At 45.9% G+C, this 20,047-nt stretch overlaps 1 protein-coding gene across 7 annotated transcripts in view; it reads right to left on the bottom strand.

Annotated features, from left to right (window-relative positions):
* The window catches only part of TEAD1 (TEA domain transcription factor 1), a 154,013-nt gene that overhangs the window by 7,339 nt on the left and 126,627 nt on the right, over positions 1-20,047 (bottom strand). For all 7 annotated transcript variants that reach the window (XM_058420876.1, XM_058420877.1, XM_058420871.1 and 4 more), the window contains 2 exons: positions 11,118-11,291; positions 391-531 (listed from right to left, as the gene is read on the bottom strand). In XM_058420876.1, the coding sequence (XP_058276859.1) occupies positions 391-531; positions 11,118-11,291 (315 nt within the window). The remainder of the gene's footprint in view (positions 1-390; positions 532-11,117; positions 11,292-20,047) is intronic.

Raw genomic sequence — 20,047 nt, 5'->3', positions numbered from 1 at the left:
TGGACTTCTGCTCTCCAGCTACCAATTGCTCAGATGGTGGTTCATGAGGGTTTTTGGCTTTCTCTAAGCTTGGAATAATGGAAATTATTAAAACCTTTTTTTTTTTTTTTTTTTTTTTTTTTTTAATGGTCAGCATGGTTAGAAAACATACTTAGTTTAAGAAGGACATAAACAGTGACCAGGACATCTGTAAAGGCTCAACCTTCAGCTCTAGGCTAAAATTCCCCCAAAACAACTGTTCTGTACACGACAGATGTGGGTCTGGGGCTTAGCCCCCATCCGCAATACCACTGTACAGCAAACCAACCAGAGACCTGACCACACCACACAGGTCTGTGCGTAGAAAAGGTAAAAAATGATTAAAGGCACATATCCCATCACAACACCCACCTCTACTTTTTCTACTACTTGCTTTCCAAATGAGCAGACTTTGGTGGAACAGGTGATTGTCATGTTTTCTGAGCTCTCGTACTGACTGGTGACTCCGTAAAATGCTCCTGTATCATCTTGGATGTTGCAGTTTAAGTCGGCCTGTGGGGAGAAAGGAATGCATGGTGAAGATTTGATTTTTCATTTGACAGGGTGAGTAGCATAAGCTGTCACTAGCTCACCATTCTTTTCAGAAATAAGGGGGGGAGCTTAACGGCAATGACAGTGACAGCAGAAAAAGTCTGGTCAGGGAAGTAGCTGCCTAATTGTTGCAGTAAAAACCTTAGGAAATCAACAATTCATTGAAACTTTGGACAATAAAAGATGTCCCAGTATTTCTGTGGGCTACAGGTGACGTTCTTGTCTGGCAGATAGCTGAGGAAATCCCTGGAGCAAAGGAATGATCACCTGCGAGGAGCCTGGCTCCAGAGCCAACCCCTCCGAAGTGAACCTGCCTTGCTGTCCCAAATTCAGCCGAGCCACCTCATTCCAGAGAGGCCACTGCTCACCTTCTCCTTCTCCTTTCTTAAAGCAATGAAATCCTTGTGGCAGAAGAAGACAGCTGGGCACCACAGGACGGGTCTCTGATAAGGCTCTGCCAGGCCATATGGCATTGATTCAGCAAAACGCTCATGGAGCAGCGTGAGGCAGCCCCCAGGCTTCCCGTGTGCACAGAGCCGTGCCTACCACCAGCAAACACTGCTGGAAGGATTTGCTGGCTCCCAGCATTTCCCTGCAGCCTCAGGAACAGCCCAGCTGCCTTTGATAGCTGGCATCAGAGACCAAGACTTGTAGGATCAAGTGAGGAACAGCGCTACCTTCAATTATTCATGTCCGAATCCAAGCCCCGTGCACAGCAGGATTAATTTGGCCACAAAGCAACCACACAGGTCACCTGCTGAATCTGGCCTCCCCGGGCCTGCAGCAGTGCTGGAGCTGTTCTGCCACTCTGCTCTTTGACATCATGGACCCATTTGCAAAAGCCCTCCACTTAAAAGCACGCTAATATGGATACAGGCAGGCTCCAGGGATGTGCACAGCTGGATTTGTTGATTCAGGCATTAGCTCTGCTGACATCTTTGATGCTCAGAGAGGGAGTGGGCAGGGTTTTCCTTTCATGTGGAAATAGCTGATCAGCTACTGCAGCATGACAGCAAAGAATCACCTGAACTTGAAAGTGACGCCGAGGTGTGCGTTTTAGCAGGGAAATGCACCTCTGCAGCTGTTTCACCTACAAGTCTAGCTCTGCTTGGTTCTATTCCTAATACAGAAATGGAACACAAAATGCTTGACAGGTACCTTCATGTTTACTGTCAGACTTTTTAAACACCCTGCTTACAGGTATGCTTACCTATGCCCCATCCCTGGAAGTGTTCAGGGCCAGAGTGGATGGGGCTTTGAGTGACCGGGTCTAGTGGAAGCTGTTGGATTTAGGAGGTATCTAAGGTTCCTTATGACCAAACCATTCTATGATTCCACTGTGGAGCACTACCCACAGTTCAGGCCATTTGTAACTGCTACTTGATTTTTAACTTGGCAACAGCTCATTAATCCTCCTTAGTGTCTGCAGTCCTTATTTGTGGTACGGCTTTGTGAGGCAATATTCTGATAACAGCACACACCGAGCAGGTCTGTGGTACAGGGAACACACAGGTCTAAGATTACTTGGGGCTGGCTTTGTAAATTAATCAGTGGAGCAGCCTCCTGGGGTTTGCACACAGTGACACAAACAGCCCCACGCTCAGGTATTTTGCATAAGAGGAAGAAATCCTATCGCGGTTCCACCTCGTCTCTCGCACCCGCCTCGCGCCAGGCCAGCGGTTAATGTTTAACGTGCGTCTAAAGCAGGGCTGTCGCAGGGAGCTGTGAGGAATTGGTCAGAGCTGATAGAAAATGTGCCATTTTCCACCACAGCTGGCCTGCAAGCGAAGCATGGCAAACATCTAAACACGGCAAACTGCGGCAGCCGCCGGCCACCGCTGCTCCGCCGGAATTGCTGAAGAAGAGGGATTTCTGCTAAAAAGAGTTGCACTGCTGCAGTTAATGATAATAATAATAATAATAGAAGTAATCCCTTAAAATGCAGTTATTCCTGCTGCTACCACAACTGCAGTTTTACTAGCAAAGCATTTTTTTTTCCTTTCAGAGAGGAGCAAAATATTTAAGAAATCATAACTAAATCACCCCTCACAATTTCCCGTTGTCAAAAATCCACTGCACAGACCTTGCATTTCGAGCTGCAGTAGTAAATCTTTAGAGAGTTAAAAAAGGATAACTTTTTTATCTGCTGCCTTCTGATTTTGAAGCCCATTGAACAAAAAAAAATCCAATTGTTCTATTTACACGCTGACATTTAACCTGGAAAAGTAACACATGTGGCCATCTGTCACCCTGTTCACTCCCACAGCTCTTCCAGCCCTTGCTGAAATCGCTGGGAGGTCTGTGTACACAACATATCCTGGTTGGGGCCTGATGTTTCAGTGAATAACACTTGAAACTATCACTCAGTTGTCATGATTTACTCTTATGCAATCACAACATGGTTGCAAAAGTCCCATGATGATCAGATGAGAATTTACCTTTATGTACTTGTTTGCTCTTTTTTTTTTTTTTTTTTTTTTTAATCTAGCACACAGTAAAGGTGTTTTCAAGGAAGGACAGAATTCTCTTTGTAAACAGTTTTCACATTCAACTAATTGCTGAGATGGCTGAGAGCTGAAGACTCCTCAAAAAAGTCTAACACTAGCGTTGAAAAATCATAGGAGTTGGCAAGCACATGCTCTTAAATGAAGGCTTCACCAAAGCCTCTTTTAGTACTATAACAATTTTGTCTTAAGGATTTAAGAATATTATTATGGTTTAAATAGTAAGGGATTTGTCTAAACATATACATCTGAAAGCTGAATTGTAGTTTTCAAACTGATGAAATTAATTTTTTTTTTTTTCTTCTCCAAAAGGTTATGGCAAAAAAAAAAAGAAAAAAAAAAAAGAAAAAGAAAAAGAAAATAGTACCTTTGTGGCTGTGAGAGTTGTAGATGTGGGAATAAAGTGATGTGTTATAAATGAATGCCCTGGCATTCAGCTTTAGCTCCTTACTACAGTATTGATTCCAGGGCTCCTGTCTACATTTTAGAAGGGATGTTGGAAAATTGGAAAGTGTTCAGCAAAGAGTTACAAGAATGATTTCAGGTCTGGAAAACATCCTTTGTACTGAATGACTAATGAAACTCCATCTACTTACTTTTTCCAAGGGAAGTTTTTCCATAACCTTGTCATAGCCTACAAGTTGCTACATGGGGAAGAGCCTTCTCCTAGATTAAATCTCGCAGAAAAGGGCATTAAAGGGCAGAAAGCTAAAGCTAAGCAAAAGAAAAATGAGAAACAAGGCAGGAATGGCCATGGAATGCTGACACAATTCTCAGATGAGGAGAAATCACCTTTACTTGGGGTCTTTTTTAACCAACTGAGTATCCCATAGGGATGCTCTGGTTCGAGTAGGCTTGGTATTGTCCAAAGGCAAACATCACTTAGTGAGGTTCACTGCCTGAGCTACATGACAGGCAGGACTACATAAATATAATAACAACAAAACTGAAATACAGAAATTTATGTTATTAGTCTTCTCCTTATAATTTCCTGTTTCAATGATGCCAGTGAAAAAGGTGACAACAGCCAAGTCTCTGGAGTGCTGCTACCAGCTCTGGTGCATTATTTCCACGGTGCTCTGTCTCCAGCTCTTCTCCTGCATTTCAGACACAGGTTGCAAGCTTTCCTGAGCTGTGAAACAGCTTTCCTTCCTTACAGCTTCTCAGGCAGTGGTGCTCTGGGCTCCAGGCACTGGGGCTGGGGAGCACTGTTGCTGCCTACACAGATAAATAACTTTCTGACTGGTGACTTCAACTATATTGGCGTGAGTTCAAATATTATGGCATTTCAAACATTATGGGATGATCACGCGTGATGAACAGGAGTCCGTTTACTTGTCGAGTTTTAAAGATCAATACAATTTCAGGGGGAAAAAACCCAAAACCACAAATGGAATTTAAAAATTTCTTTTTCTTTACTTTCAAGAGTAAAACCCTAATTTAGATTTATTTCTGAGCACTGAGTTTTATATTAGCTGAATGCACTTGGAGGTGGAAGAGGCGCTCAGATTTCTGGCACCCTACCTCCTGTGCAAGAGATGATTAATTCATTAATAAAGCACAGCTTGTCAATGGGTGGCACTGGAAATATTCAGAGTACCAAGTGTTCAACACACTGAATGGGGAAGTCTCTGCCAGTGTGCTGGAGCTTGCACCTAAAGAGAGATGGCTGCAACCAAAACAAAGAGTAAAAAATAAATTAAATTAATAATAAATTAATTCCTTTCCCAAGAGCTCCCAGGCTCTGTGCTACAGGCAGGGGCAGAGGGTAGGGCGCTTGTGTAATAATAACAGCTTTGGCTAACAGAAAAGCAACTCCAGCAAAAAATTGCTGAGAAGAGTCTAAATCCATCCTGCTGAGTAGAAGGAAAACAGCACCTACTGGAAACAGTGGGATCTGGGGAGGGCCAGAGCAGTTTGCACTGGCACTCAGTAGTTAGCGTGACGCGCATAAGGTCACTTATTAACAACATATAGGTCTGAGCAGCTGCTGGCTGTGGGGAGGTGTGCTGCTCATGTGCCTCCCCTCCTCCTCTGCAGAGCTCCACCAAAGAGCAGGGATTCCAAACTGTGAAGCAATTTTTTCCAACGGGAGCATCTGGGCCGTTGGCACGCTGCTGTGCGGCTCAGGAGTTGTGTCCAGGTCTGCCACATGGTTGGGCTGGTGACGGACAGGCCAAGCTGCTCCGGCCTCCCGGCCCCTTCCACTGGTTATCCAGCATCAGTCTGCACAGGGCTCCTCCTCAGCACCACGCCAGCTCCCTGTGCCAGAGGGCTGAGATGGGGGAAAGAAAATGGATGGCTGCTTTCTTCCATATCTAATTTGTTTTGCATACATTTGCATGCTGGCCATGGAGCCATTCATGTTCCGGGCCCCATTTGTGAGCTGCAGATCATTTGCCAGTCAAGCTCTGTGTGTGTGTGTGTGTGTGTGTGTGTGTGGAGGGAACTCCAAGATTCTGGATTATGCAATATAAATTACACGTAAAAATAGAAAGAAAGAAAGAGGGGGGGAAAAAAAAAAAAAAAAAAAAAAAAAAAAAAGGCAGTAGCCGCAATTGTGCGTGAGTGAATGAAGGGCACAAAGAATCTCAGCACCTTTTAAGACGGCTGGAGGCACATGGGGATAAATTCAGGAGGGGGTGGGAGGAGACCACAGGCACAAGCCATTTCTGAACACTGATTACATGGGTAAATTGTTTGTTCCAGTGTAACACAAAGAGAAGGAGCATTATTTTTCATGCCACAGCTGTTTTGAATAAGAATAGGAATAAACTTAACTATCCTCCTCATGTTACTTAGCACTAATTATGGCATATATTTACATCTATAAAACAGTGAAATTTTGGGAGACATAATTTAATGCCCCTTTATTGTGTAGATTCCTTTATTTCCATCCCACATTTGAATTTCAAAAATGTTTAGGACTTCAAAGCATCTTTAAAAGCTTGCCCTAATTATAATATGCATTACTTTCTAAAACTCCTAGTTTGCATTGCAGATTCCTGCAAATAGAGGCATTCATTTTAAACATCAATTAATATCATCCACGCATCTTCAGATGAGTTTGGGTCTTTGTTTTGGAGTTGCAGTGAGCTCTGGCTAAGCTTTCCTCAGTTAGAAGAACAGTTCAAGCTACTGCAAACACTTAAAATTAAGCCACTGGATCAGATCCATAGAAAGCCTGACAGGCCAACATTAATTTATATCAGTTGTTTCTTTTTCCAATTGTGTCACCAATGAGGGAACATCCATCCTTCCTTTCAGATATATTTGGCTCCCAAACCTGTCGCTGTAGCTGCAGAAATCAGAGTTCAGGTTGGCACAGAGCATTTGGCGGCGTGAGAGACACAAAATCCCAGCGTGCTACTGCAAGGCGTGCTTACAGCAGCATTAAGGATCCCAGTGGAGGCAGGACCCACTGCACAGCGCTGTAGGTTACGTGGAAAAATCCTGCAAAATTTGCCTCGGAATTTGCAGCTGGGGGATTGAGGCAAAACCCGAGAGAGAAATAACAAAGTAACGGCAGCAGAATTTAGTCTAGGAGGCCTAAGTGCATTGTTTAGAATCAGAGAATTTAAGAACAGTAGTGAGCAGTCAGTGGGGCTAGCACTAGATGTGAACACGGACAGAACCAACAAAAGAAACCAGCACAGGCACCCGGTGTTGACTTAGCTTTTAGACAGGCTAATGGGAACTTCAAAGAGCAGAAAACTTTGGGGCTATTCCCAAGTCACAAAGACAGTTTAAATACAAACTAACCACCAAGAATACTGACCACACTCAGATTGAGGTCAGATGGCACAAATCATTCCTGGTTGTTTTGCATAGGTTGGGCTTAGCCCCATGAAGTGAGAGAAGCAGGATTGTGCAATCAACCTGCACCAGGGGAAAGGTTTCCTCTGCAGATATTTTCCAGCCCTTCCTGAATTCTGCATCAGGGTTCTAGGACAGCTTTTACATTTGTTTAGGAACTTTTATTTTGTTTTAATTCTGTAACCCTGCAGTCTCGAGTCACATATCCCTGTCACACAAACTTCCCGTGCCACGCCATTGGGACGTTGTTCCTTAGTTACAACATACCCAGTAAAACTCCCTCTGTTATTGTAGAAGTCTGCCTCTGTGGCAATCTCCCTGAGCTCTGCGCTTCCCAGTGACTACCTGGGATAACGCAGAGGAACAGAGTCATTGCATTGCAGGTGCAAGACAAGGACCAGGGCATTGCATTGCAGGGCGTAGAGTTGGTTGTTTGAGGTGGTGGAGGAGGAGGAGGAGGAGTTTCCTTTTGTACCTCCTGCGCCGTTAGGTAGGAAGGGGCCCCAAAGTGTGACATCCAGATGTGTCACCAGGACCGGGGCCAGAAGCTCATCCATTCCCAGCATCAGGTTGTGTTTCCCATGAGATACAATCTGCATGAACCAATAAAGCTCAGCTTGCTTTGTACTCCATCCCGGTGCTGCCTTGCTAAGTCAACTCCACAACTGGCAAGTGTCTTCTTGCAAGATCTCAGACTGTTCCCCTCCCACTTTTTTTTTGTAATCAAACCTTATTACCGAAACCAGGACAACAGGGAAAACTGTGCTGGTGAGCAGCCTGAAGCAGAACTAAATGGGAAAGAGCCAGAGGAGTATTCTTTCCAGCTACCAGAGCTCAGCTGCTTTCTGCCTTAGTCATCCTCAGCACAAATGCTCATCTGTGGTCTTCCTGTTTCCCAAATACCCATTCCACAGCACGATTAATGTCTAAACAAGATACCCTTTGTGCTGCCTCCAGTGGCACGCTGACTCCCCTTAAATCCCATTTGCAGGGTGACCATCCCTTCTGGCACCAAATCCTCACCTTCACTTTCAAGCTTCTCACGTCATGACGCTCTCCTGCTTCCCTTCTCTGGTTTGCCTTGACTTCTTTCACTCAGACCCTGCTGATTCTCTGACCCTTTCCTTCACTGATTCTCCTCAGAGTGCTTTCACACCTGCACTTATCTGCCCAACCAAAATTCACTTTCCTCTTTTACCCACTAAAACACCCACCACGATCACCCAGGATGCAGTAGCTCACAATGCTGAGCAAATGATGGATGGCTACACGGTAATGAAGGAGGAAGACAAGACAATAGGAAGGATGGGAAGGGGGAAATGGGAAAATAAACGGTGAGACAGAGTATTGGGACTAAGCAATAAGCACACATCATGAGCAGAATCCGGGAGGAGGTGAACTTACAGAGTAGGAGGAGGTAGCAGATGATGAGAGAGTAGATACTTATTCAGAACCGGATACTTAATTCAGCCAAAATTAATCTATTTTTTTCATCTGAATAAATTTGAGGCAACTTATAGGGCCAGAAACACTGTCAGCAACCTGTGCCAGCTTTTCCCTGGTGATACGATGCCTGTTTAAAACAGTTTTTCAACATTCCCCATAAAAATGAGAACGGCATCCTTTTTTTTTTTCCTGAAGAAATGCCTCACTGGGGTGAAAGAAATAAAGGAGAGTGAGCTGACAGCTTAGGATCTAATTCTCATACCCAATTAGACAGCTATCTTCTGTTTTTTTCCTATATATATTTCTACATACATTTAGGCCTGGGGGCCACTGGTGTGAAGTTTATTCCTAGAAGAGCACTCATTGTGACTCTTAAGCACTACCCCAGGCACCTTCTCTATGCCTCACTCACTTGATGAGAGAGAAAATCCACTGGTCTATTTTAAGATCATGGCTCAGGAAAGTGTTCTCACAACATTTTTAACGTACAACTCAGAAGGATGTTAGCACTGTACGTTTTTTAATCTCTAAGTTAATACAGCACAAAATTGCATTAAAAAGCCATTATGTTGGAAGGCATGGTGAGCTTAGGAAATGTTGGATTGAAGTTGCCTGCACATCCTGACTGCTGAACTGTATCATGTCACAGGCTTTAGCTACACAACTGCACACTCAACCCCTGAACAGCTACACGTTTCTTTGTCTCTGCTGTTCACTGTGGCCTGGTCCCTGTTTCCTGAACACTGCCCAGAACTTGTGCTGGGCACAGCATTACACATCTCATAGAGGCTTTTTTCAGGGCCTTCTAAGAGCCATGAGTCTGATTTGTCAGGGAGCACCTGAGGTGAAGGGGTGGTATCACCCCCACGTCACAGATGTGGGACTGAGACAGGAGCGTTAAAGGTGTGCACTGCCTGTAGGAGACAAAGCAGAGAAGGCTGACACTCAAATTTTCAAATTCCTGAACAACAGGAGAGCAACACAGACCTCAACGATCCAAAGAAGGTCTCTACTGGCTTTAGGTATGCCTTTGAGCATCCAGCATGCCTGAAAATCAATTTCCACATGGAGAAAAAGCAGAACGTACAATGCATCAATTACCATATCACAAATCTCTGCTGCGTCCACGTCTAGTATAAAGTCTGAGGCTTATCATCCTCTGTGGGAAATGAGAACAGGCATGTGAGGTGACATTCATTATTGCCAGTATGTTTTGCAAATATTTATTACGCAGAGTGGATCGGTGAGATGATAGTCTTCAGCTCAAAACAAATTTCACAAGGAAAGATATTTAGCGGTCACAGACCCTTAACTCCGAGCTCTGCTCCTCTGCAGCCACATTTCTCCTGCTGTCACATTTGTCCTTTTCCCACTTCCCAGAAACCCTTTTTGCTGTGCTTCATCCCTGTGTTTCCCTGCAGGCTCCTTGTCCCAAATGCTCCCTCTTCCCACTGCCTCGCTCTTTTTGACCCCATATTCTCACCTGCCTGTTTCAAGCCACTGGTGCTCACTGTATCTCAGCTCCCACTCCTCTGCTGTCTCCTCTTTCTGGCCTCTTTGCTCAGCCAGCCCTCAAATACTTGGTCTACAGCTCCTAGGCCCAGTTTTAAGCCCCATGAATTTCTTCTGCAGTCCAGCATAGCTTCTGCTCAGTGGCTTAGTCCTTCCACATCCAGATGTGAGAAAAAAAGAGTTTCCCTCATTCCAGTTTCCACTCCTAAATCTGGTGCCACAGAAGCTCTTGGAAAGATATGAAGTCTGGGGGATTTGTAAGATGCAGAGTATTTCAAATCCCATAGATAAACGCCTGGAAATCTGATCATAAACAGTGGTTCCAGATCCACCTTTTCTGGTTTCAGCCTTGACCTGCCCACCCTGTAATTAAACCCTGAATATGCCCTTTTTACTGAAGCTTTAAAATAAAAAAATTAAATGCTTAGATGATAACTGCTGCTATGAAAAGGAGCATACCACAAAAAAGTACCCCAACAAATTAGTGAGGATAAAAAGCTTTAGCATAATCATGAGGCTCAGCCTGCAGATTTGCTGATCCTTTTGGTAGTTTAGTGGTGGGCTTGCTTGATGGCTGGACTCAATGATCTTAGAGGCCTTTTCCAACCTAAATGATTTTATTATTTTGCGATTACATCGCTAACGGGAGATTTTGCAAATACAATGAGAAAAACCTGGCTTATCAACGACATTTATCACAACTAGATCAACGCGCAGCATCCCAGCCCTCCATTCAAACTATTCTTTCACCCTTGTTCTGAATATGCTAAGTTATGGAGCAGAGCCCTGTGGCTGACTAAGAGAAAGGCAAGGAGAAAGCAGATGTGCCTCAAGAAGACCCTCCCAGGCTCACGGCTCTCTCAGTTCCCATCCTGCTTGGTCCTCTCCGCACAAGCGTGGGCGGACGGCAGGACCGATCCTTGCGCTGCCTGCGTTGGGCAGAGGTCGCACCTGGGAGACACTCAAAGGCAGGCTCCATTCCCGTGCTTTTCCCTGGACCACTAGATGGCAGTTCCCCATCTCCAAAGGGGGCTCTGGGTACCTGCTGGCTGCTGCCCAGCAGCTGCAGCGCCAGGCAGAGCTGAGGCACATCTGCCTCTGCCACCCTCGCCCCCGGGGAGCGACGGGGCCAGCGTCCCTCCTGATGGGAAAACAGCTTTGCACCCGGGCACGGTAACAGAGGGAACTTCCATGGCACCCCCAAGGGCGCTGAACACCTCGCACAGCCCCCCTGGAGAGCAGAGGTCCTCCCCAGCACGCCTTACTCACCCAGAACTTTACGAGGAAGAAAGCGTTTTGAGGCCCCTTCCCGAAGAGCTCCTTCAGGCCGCCCTTCTTTTCCGGGAATTTGTCATAAATCTGGCGGATGTCCACCGACTCGAGCAAGGGGTCGCTGTAAGAATGGTTGGCGTGTCCGATGTGCACGAAGAGGTGTTTATTGTACTGCAAGGGAGAAACGGGAAGATCAGCGCTGTGGGAGAAGAGCAGAGGGTTGTTACGGCAGGGGGCCGCGCTTTGATGGATTAAACGACTCGCACGGCGCTCCCGGGACCGGGATTTTCCGCAGCGCGGCTTCCACGAACAACTTCACTGATTGTGTCACAGACCCTTGTGAACGAGGGTCGACATCAAAAAAACCCCTGTGTCCCCACTGCAAACCCCAAAGCACGGGCCTCTGCAAGGGGGTAATTCACGCTGCGAGACCCAGCGGCGGCACAGTGATAAAAAGCCTTCACTGAGCAGAAAAAGATGAATGTGCTCAGGAGGAAAGCCTATTTTTGCTCCTTTAAACAGCGCCTTTTAATGTCCTGTGTCCTCAGAGCCTGAATTTCTGCTTGTGCCACAGAGCCCACTCATGCACGCCGCCTGCTTGTCTACTAAAAAGCCCCAAACTTCTATCTGCAGCACATCTCAACTAAAAGAGATGGAAGGAATTTCCTTTTAACTGCAGGATGGCAGTAACAAGAAGGCCAGTTACTCTGTGTTGCTGTTCCTATAGACATTGTCCTCCTGTATTTTGACCCATGTAACGTTTAAGAGCCCAACTTCTCCCCCTTCCCTCGGGAGCCAGCTCTGTAGATGGCCATCCCTCCCCAAAACACACTCAGCTTCAATTTCCTATTTCTTAACCTCATCCCATCACACTTCTATCATAATCACAGGAATCACCCGGGCAGTGCCACTCCTGCCTGGGAGAAATCCTTGGCCCAGTGAATTCCACTCCAAAGGAGTCCAACATGATTTTTTAGGGGCTGCCATTCCTCCAAGAGAGCCTTTCAGCACCCGAAACAGAAGTGCAAGGATGAACACCAAAGACCCTCCACCAGTCAATCAGCACCTCCCAGGGTCATGAGAGCAGAGTGAAGGAGCTCCAGGGTGGCAGGATTAAACACTGAGGGGTTTTCACCGTGCAGATCACAAAACATTTTGCTAACTCAGTTAAGGGAAAGCTGATATGCAGTCAACGAGCACTAGAGAACCCTGTCGCATTGAACAGATGCTGTGTATAAGGGGCAATTCCCAAAAGCTAGGCACAAATAAAATATTTAAAACCTCCAAGCAAACCTCATTTAAGCTATTTTGTTTACAATGTACCTGCTGAATGAGCAAATTGAAGTGACAAATCTAAATGAATTGGGCAACCACTCAGAGCCTTCCTTCGGTGTGAGCAGAGTCTTCCCTAGCAGATGTCCAAAACTCTGGGGAAAAGGAAATGGACTGGCTAGATTTCTGCACTTAGGAAATGAAATTGAAATCTATTAAAAAATCATCTAGCACAGTGAAATCTGAATTTAGAACCAGAGAACGCTCATCTGGGTACGGGACCAAAATTGAGATGCAGCCTGTGGTTTTTTTCAGGGTTGTATTTCTCTCTAAATTTTGTGGAAGGAAAAAGGAAAACATAACGTCTTATGAAGGCATTTCCACAAACAAAAAAAAAAAAAAAAAACCAACTTGGGGATTGTTTCCTCTCAGTCTTCTCTGCTGGAGTTGTTCCAGGTTGCACAAATAACCGCATTTTTATGGAAACAGGATCGAGGGCTCAGATTCTCCTGTAAATTGTCCTCCTCCCCAAAAGGGTGTCTCTCTCCTAGTCCAAAGATGGCTGTGGGGGATAGGGGGAAGGCAGAGCTGTATTTTACAGTTTGGCCACTGCAAACTCCCAAGACAATCCACACGCTGTGCCTCATTCTGCGAGCCAGGCAAACATACAAATTGCTGGGTATCCCAACTTCAGTAAAAACAAACACATTAATAGGGGCACGGCGTGTGAAGTCTTAATACTCTTTAAATATAAAAGCAGAGTTGGAGGCAGCTGCAAAGCTGCCACAGTTGTCTGCCGAGCTTGCCAAAGCACCAGATGCTGCTGCAGCAAAATTTCTGAGCGGGTACAGTAGGACAGATGGTATGACATCACCTGACAACATTCTTAGGACAGAAATGTTTATTTTGATTATTGCAATGTGTGATTATTTTCTCCTTATGTTGCTGCAATTCCTATGCTAAGTACAATCATTACCAAGCTAATTAGACGTGGCATATTTCTGCGAACTAACAAACGAAAACGCAATATTGGAGCAGGGTAAATGGACACTGAAATGATCCCTATCGTTTTTAGACAAACACGCGCCACGACGGGAACTGATGCACAGATAAAGGCAAAGGAGCAAAGTTTTCTGCCTATATTTTTGAGCCCATAAGTGCCTGAAAGGCTTGAAAACATCCTCACTGCATTGAGAATTCGCTGTTGATTTAGACTGAGTATTCCAGAGTGACTGAAGCACATTAGTTGCTGAGGAATTTACTCATTCTGCAGCATTAAAAGGATTTGCATCTGGCATGGGGGCAATAATGTGCTTTAGATGCCATAAACCATCACAAGTCAAATCCTGTATTTTCTGAGTACACAAGCACACAAAAGCAGGAAGAACATTTTCAGCGCTCTCCTGTGTCTGCACTACACGACATGCCCTGGAGATGGCCGCCTCTTAAAGCTGAGCTCCTTCCCTTAGAAAAATTCTAACTATCCAAAGAATGCAGTAAAGCCATGAAATATGACTGTTGTCAAATAATACCACGAGAAAAATTATAATCCACTTAGGAATTTAAAAGAACCAAGACAAATTGCCAATGGCAGGGGATGCAAGCATTTAAGCTGGTGCAGAACAAAGACAAACCACCTACATCTGCTTTATCAGCCAGCAGATATATTTGTAGCAGCTCCTCACCAGTTTTGCACTTGTATTCTGACACAACCACACAGATCAGCACGTGGGGAGGGGGGATGGCTCCCCATCCACAGAGTGATGTAGGTGCTAAGCAACGTGGAAGGCAGGTGGCCTGAGAGGGCTGTTTCTGTGGGAATGACCTTGCTCATGGGCACAGCACCCCGAGTGCAAGGGTGCTGCACCCTCCTGCTGCTCCCAGGGGTACAGCCGTGATTTAACCCCCCCAAATCACACTGGCACGGCTGGGAGTCACCTGCCTGAGCGGTGACTGTGCTTCTGGGGGGAACAGCAGCCAGGTGGGGTGGGCTGCCTGGAACCCAGGCACTGGTGTTATCAGCAGTCTGTGTGCAGCTCTAACCCAAACCCTGCCCAGCCTCAGCCCTGCTGCCTCACCGTATCTCATAAATCTGAAACTCTTTAATTTCCTGCTGATGTAAGAAAATCACTCGGTCTGCCAACAAGTTTTCTTATTTCTACCAAAACACTAGTAACTGAATATTTAACTCCTGCTGCTGTTGTCCTCCACTGAGGCAGACTGGGAGTTATAAACATGACATTTTAATGCTATAACTGGAGTCCGTACCAGGCCCTGTTGTAAAGGTTTTTAACACTTTCCTGTGAAATGTTAACTGAACTTTCTCTGCCGTATGCTACGATACAGCTGCATGGGCAACCTGGTCTTTCCTGGACCTCCCTGCATTCAGATCCTGCCTGGATCAGCTCAGGGATTGAATCAGAAATGCAAAGTAAAAGGGGATTTTGGGTGACTTTATAGCTGCAGAAGTGGAGAGGGAGGTGATATGGGTAGGTGATAAGTTCCCTAACACCTTAATGTTGCCCAGCACCTCCCAGCTACTGCCACAGCAGTCCCAGAGTGAAACTGGGACTTGCAGGTTGGGCAAGGTGCTTGCACAACATTTCCATCAGCTTTTCTGCAACAGTGACCATGCATCATTCAGCTCTGGCCTGTCTGATTTAAGACCCTGCAGTCCCAGTTCCAGAAGTGCTGAGCACTCAAATGGGAAAATTATGGCTGACTATAGGAAGCTCTCAATAATGTTAAGTATTCCGCAAAATCAAGCTCATGACAAATCAAGAGGGGACCCTCAAAATCAGTGGCCCATTCATTCTTTTGCACCTGAACTTCTTGGTTTGTCAATCGTGAGTAATAATGCTCCTTCATCCAAAAAGGCTGCACCAGCACATCTGTGAAATGCAAATGGAGGGAATTAATAATTCCATTTGGAAGGGAGGTTAGACAGTGCACAGCGAGCAGGGCACGGGGCCACGCATTTCAACAGCAGAAGAAAACAAACTACTGAATAGTTGCTTATCAAAGAAGGGCCATCTACATCTCCACTGAATGCGGCAGAGGAACAAATAAACACGTGAGCATGTCGTTATCTGCTCTCTGCAGAGCGGAGCAGAGCAGGGGGGTATTGCCCAACTTCTGAGAGCCCGGCTCTGCAGCCGGGCCAGGCGGTTTTGGGGTGGGTGTAGGGGTGGGGGAAGCTGTTGGACGAGTCGGGGAGATGCAGGGCAGAGGCACAGCCAGGTGCAAAGCCCTTGGGGCGAGCCAGGACGGGTGCTGGGGCAGGCAGAGTGGGGAATTCACAGCCACAGCCCACCCCACTCCAGTGCCAACCCAACCCACGTGTCCCCTGCACTTCCAATTTTGCCGGGAAACTTCCCTGACAGCGGATCTGAGGAAAGGAAGAGGGCAGTGAGAGCACAGCCAGGCTTCAGGAGGCTTTCCACCCGTGGGCTGACTTTGGGGGATGAATGGGGCAGGCCTCCCAACACACCTCACCACGTTCTGGCCCCAGCACCCTCCCTGCAAAGTCCACGTCCTGCTACAGCTGGGCTGGGGAAGGAATCTGGCCCGGCATTTCCATCACGTTCTCCATGGGGTCCCGCAGGAATCCTGCTGCCGTGCCCCAGTTTCACCTCTGGAGCCTGTGTCAATACCGGACCACTTTAAAGCGCTTTCTTGGGACTTCTAACTACGGGCACTCGAAAATGAGCGCTACACAGACCATGACATTTGCATCCCAGGGCCAACACGCAGCTCGCCAGCACGGCAAAACAAATGAGCCTTGTGTTTTGCAAAACTTCTCCTGATTCCAGGTTAAAACGACCTCTAATCCTGAGTCTGTGGCTCTGAGACCTTCATCCTAACGCGAGTTCACTTTCTTGTCCTCTCACATCACAAAGACACTAAACCAAGGACTTCCTTGTGAGTGAAATGCTGGACTGCTTTTTATGCTGTGTACAGGGAGTACAGAAAGGATAAACAGTCCTTGCAACAATGGATCTTGTTCAAGGATGGAAGGCTTCTTTTGAAAAGATCTCATTTATTTTTCATCACTTAGGTGGTTTGATTAACTTTGGTGAATTTTACTGCATTTGGCTAATGATGGCAGGCTGTTTTTACGGCCCTTGAGCAATTGCTTTCCCTTTCTGGTTCTCAGGCACAATTCTCCCCGGGCTCACAAAGTCCTTTTACAACAACAATAAAACCTGAATTAAAACATAAAGAATGTTTTATTTCTTCACCGCTTTTTAAAAATACATTTTGAAATTTGGACCTAACGCAATCTGACAGTTTGGATGGGCGGACTAATACTGAAAATGTCCATCAGCCATGTTCTTTATACCTCTTTATAGATATTTTAAAAGTAAAGCTGTGTGAAGTGCTCACAATTTAAATAAATGTGACAGCAAGAGCCAGAAACCTCAAAAAGGAAGAGAAGAAAGGGCTTTTTTTGTTGGGTGGTGATATGTTTTTTTTCTCTGATTGAAAATCAAGCTTGAGTGTATATATTTATATATATAAGCTTTTGAATTATTCTTATTTCAGTTATAGTCTTTGAATTTTATATCTACTTGTGCAGCAGTCAGCTGCTTAGATCCTTTCTAACCTGCTTGCATGCTCGGTTTATATTTGTTAGGGAACATGGGATTGCTTGGTTAAAGCATTTGTCCTGAACTTTCACAGAACCACTACAATAAAAATGGAAGGCCCCCATTAAGGAAAACCTATCTTGGAAGCAACAGATGGGCACAAAAACTGCTCCATCTGCTGAGAAGAGAGTTATATAGGGCAGGCAATAATCAAAGGTAACTGAAATGCTGCTGCTTGGACCTGCAAGGGGAACTTCTATGCACCATTTAGGAATTGTACTTAAGCACAAAATGCCACAAAAGGAAAATGCAGCTTGACATTTGTAAACTGAATTGATTTTCATGTAAAAGGAGGAGCAATTTTACCCGTCCTCGGGGGCAGAGTCAGTATTCCAGTATTTTGCAACTGTGCTATCTTGTGTTCCCCAGACTATCTTCTGCCATGCAGAGTTACAGTGAGGGCTGCTTAGTGTTTCTTTCCTATATTTTTCTCTTTTGCAAATGGAACAATTCTGTGTCTAGACAAGGAAAAAGATCAACAGCTGTCCACAAGTGAGAGGATTCTATGGAGCAAATTTCCAACCCTCCAGAAAATCCACTCTAAACTAAATTACACTACTAAACTGCCTGGCATTGAGTGGTGGGGTTTTTTTGTTTGGTTGGTTTTTTTTGTTTGTTTGTTTGTTTGTTTTGTTTTGTTTTTTTTACTTTTAAACACCAATTGCCATTGGAAGAGCCACAGAAATGCTGAATTCCCGACTCCTACCAGGAATTCCCTGTGGGTGGATCTTTGTGCCCGTGCACAGTCCCACTGCAGGCCATGGGAGTCACCAGGGGTGACAACCCCAAATTTCTAATTTCTGCAGGAATAGGGACTGTCCCCAGATGCCGTGCCAGGTGTACACCTTTTTCAATAAAGGTATTTCAGTAACTTCCAGGTTACATTTTAAGGCGGAATTGGTCTACTTGCCTCTACTACTATGAATTTCTGGCCTGATTTTGTGTTGGGAGAGAGAGGGAGGAAGTGTCACCTTTTTTTAATGAAATGTTGGAAGCACATTTGACGAAGGTAATATCTTATGTAATTTTCTGTGAAAAGTCAGCAATGTAATGAATGGGTAACTGTCCTTTTTCAGAAGATGCAGGAGGACTCCTACACCTCTCTCCTGCAGCAGCACATAAATACATTCGTTTCTGAGGTCAGCAAAAGCACAAAGAAGACGCTGCAATCACAGCACGTGCCTGCATGACCTCATGTGCACATTGTGCAAACACACACACACGTCACCTGCCTCGCTGACTTTATTTGAAAAGCAATAAACCCCCATCCTTTCTCTGCTGTGCAAACCCTGCCTGCAATAAAACATCTCAGCCACACAAAGAAAGGTGTGCAAAGCTTCAGGCAGGATTCACATATTCTGCCATGGCACTACAGGAGGCTGGGGGTTTGCTCTCACCTCCAAGGAGAACTCTTGGTCTGTGCACTGGAGACAGGGCAGGCTGGCAGGAGGCACAGAGCTGCCTCTGCACACCAGTGCCTCTGCCCAGAGCCTCTCCAGCAAACATCCTTCTCCCTTTGCCCTGGCCACACTGCCTTGGGTTTTTTGTTGTTGTTGTGTGTTATGTATTTATTTATTTATTTATTTATTTATTTATTTTATTTATTTTTTAAAAAATTTTTATTTTTATTTTTTATTTCAATGCCCTTTCAGTGCCAAATAAACAAATTTATTTAATTCAATGTAAGCAACACTTGTCCTTCTCCCGACTCCCCTTTCCCAGGCAGTGATGCCCACGCAGTGCCAAAGTGGCTCATCCTACGGGTCCCCAGCTAAATTGGGAACTGACTTTTCCTAGAGTCTCATTTTTGCAGCGTTACAGCAGACGAGTAGCTGCTTTTTTTAAAACAAGTCTGGGTAGTTTGATGCTCTTGCTTGTCCTGTAAACCCTCCTGCATAAATGCACTTGAAAGGTGGGTTTCTCAGCAGTCTTCTTGCAAGCTGGGACAAGATCCAGTGGGCCTCTGCACCCTCAGGAATTTCAAATAATGTTAGTTTCCTCCAAAGAAGGCTTTAGAGTACTTGTGGGGCCATCCTGGGTAGCCATGCCTCTGTTCAGACCTCCACTCTCTCCCTGCAATGCCAAATGCTCAGCCCCTGCTTGCTCCCTTTTAAATAAAACCCCACAGATGCAGAGGCACTACACCCTATCAGCCCACGGGTTTTGTACCTAGATTTATGTTCTACAGACCTATGGAAAAGCCATAACTAGGTGGCAAAACAGCCAAGGGGACCGCACAGAAATGAGATTTCATTCACATTCACAGCAAGGCTGAGCATCACATGGCCACATCCTGTTTTCCTGGTTACCTGGAGCGCGCACACACAGACACAGACACACAGACACACACACACACACACACACACATCCTGGTGTGGGTCAGGCTGGGGATGGCAGAGCCCAGAAATCAGCAGGACATGTCACACCGGGTCAGCAGGGGCTGGGAAACCTGTGCATGGATGAGGGTGACTGACGGCGATACCTGGACGTCGCGCTCTGGCAGCGGAAATCCAAACTGCCGCCCGGATGGACTCGGGGCTGGCGGTGGAGGAGGCGTTCCAGAATGGTCTGGAGGACACTAAGGTGAAGCCCACCAGAGCCAGGATTGCCGTGAGACCACGGGAAGGCAAAGGGATTCCAGGGAAACCGTGAATGCCCAACAGTCAGGTAAGCGCTGAGAGATCCGCACCTGCTGCCAGACGTTTCCTGCGCCTCCAAGCTAATTCAGCCCGGCAAAGGGTGACGTTCGGCAAACCAGCACGCTGCCACGTGCTTGGTGTGTGAATAGCTGAGATATGGTGCACTTTCACTGGGATGTGTCCCTGCCAGGAGCATTCCTCTGTCGTAAGGTTTCTGGGCTATGTCTCCAATCCCCGTTGTGCAGGGTAAACACTCCTTGGATAACACCCCTGGCCAGAGCCCATAAATGCTACGGTTTCCAGTGCTGGATTATAAAAAGAAAATGATAGCTTCTCTCCTCTCCAGGCTACTGTATTTTACCAGGAA

Source organism: Hirundo rustica, chromosome 6, assembly GCF_015227805.2.
Source record: "Hirundo rustica isolate bHirRus1 chromosome 6, bHirRus1.pri.v3, whole genome shotgun sequence".
Lineage (NCBI taxonomy): Eukaryota > Metazoa > Chordata > Aves > Passeriformes > Hirundinidae > Hirundo > Hirundo rustica.
This window is presented reverse-complemented; position numbering and strand designations above follow the sequence as displayed.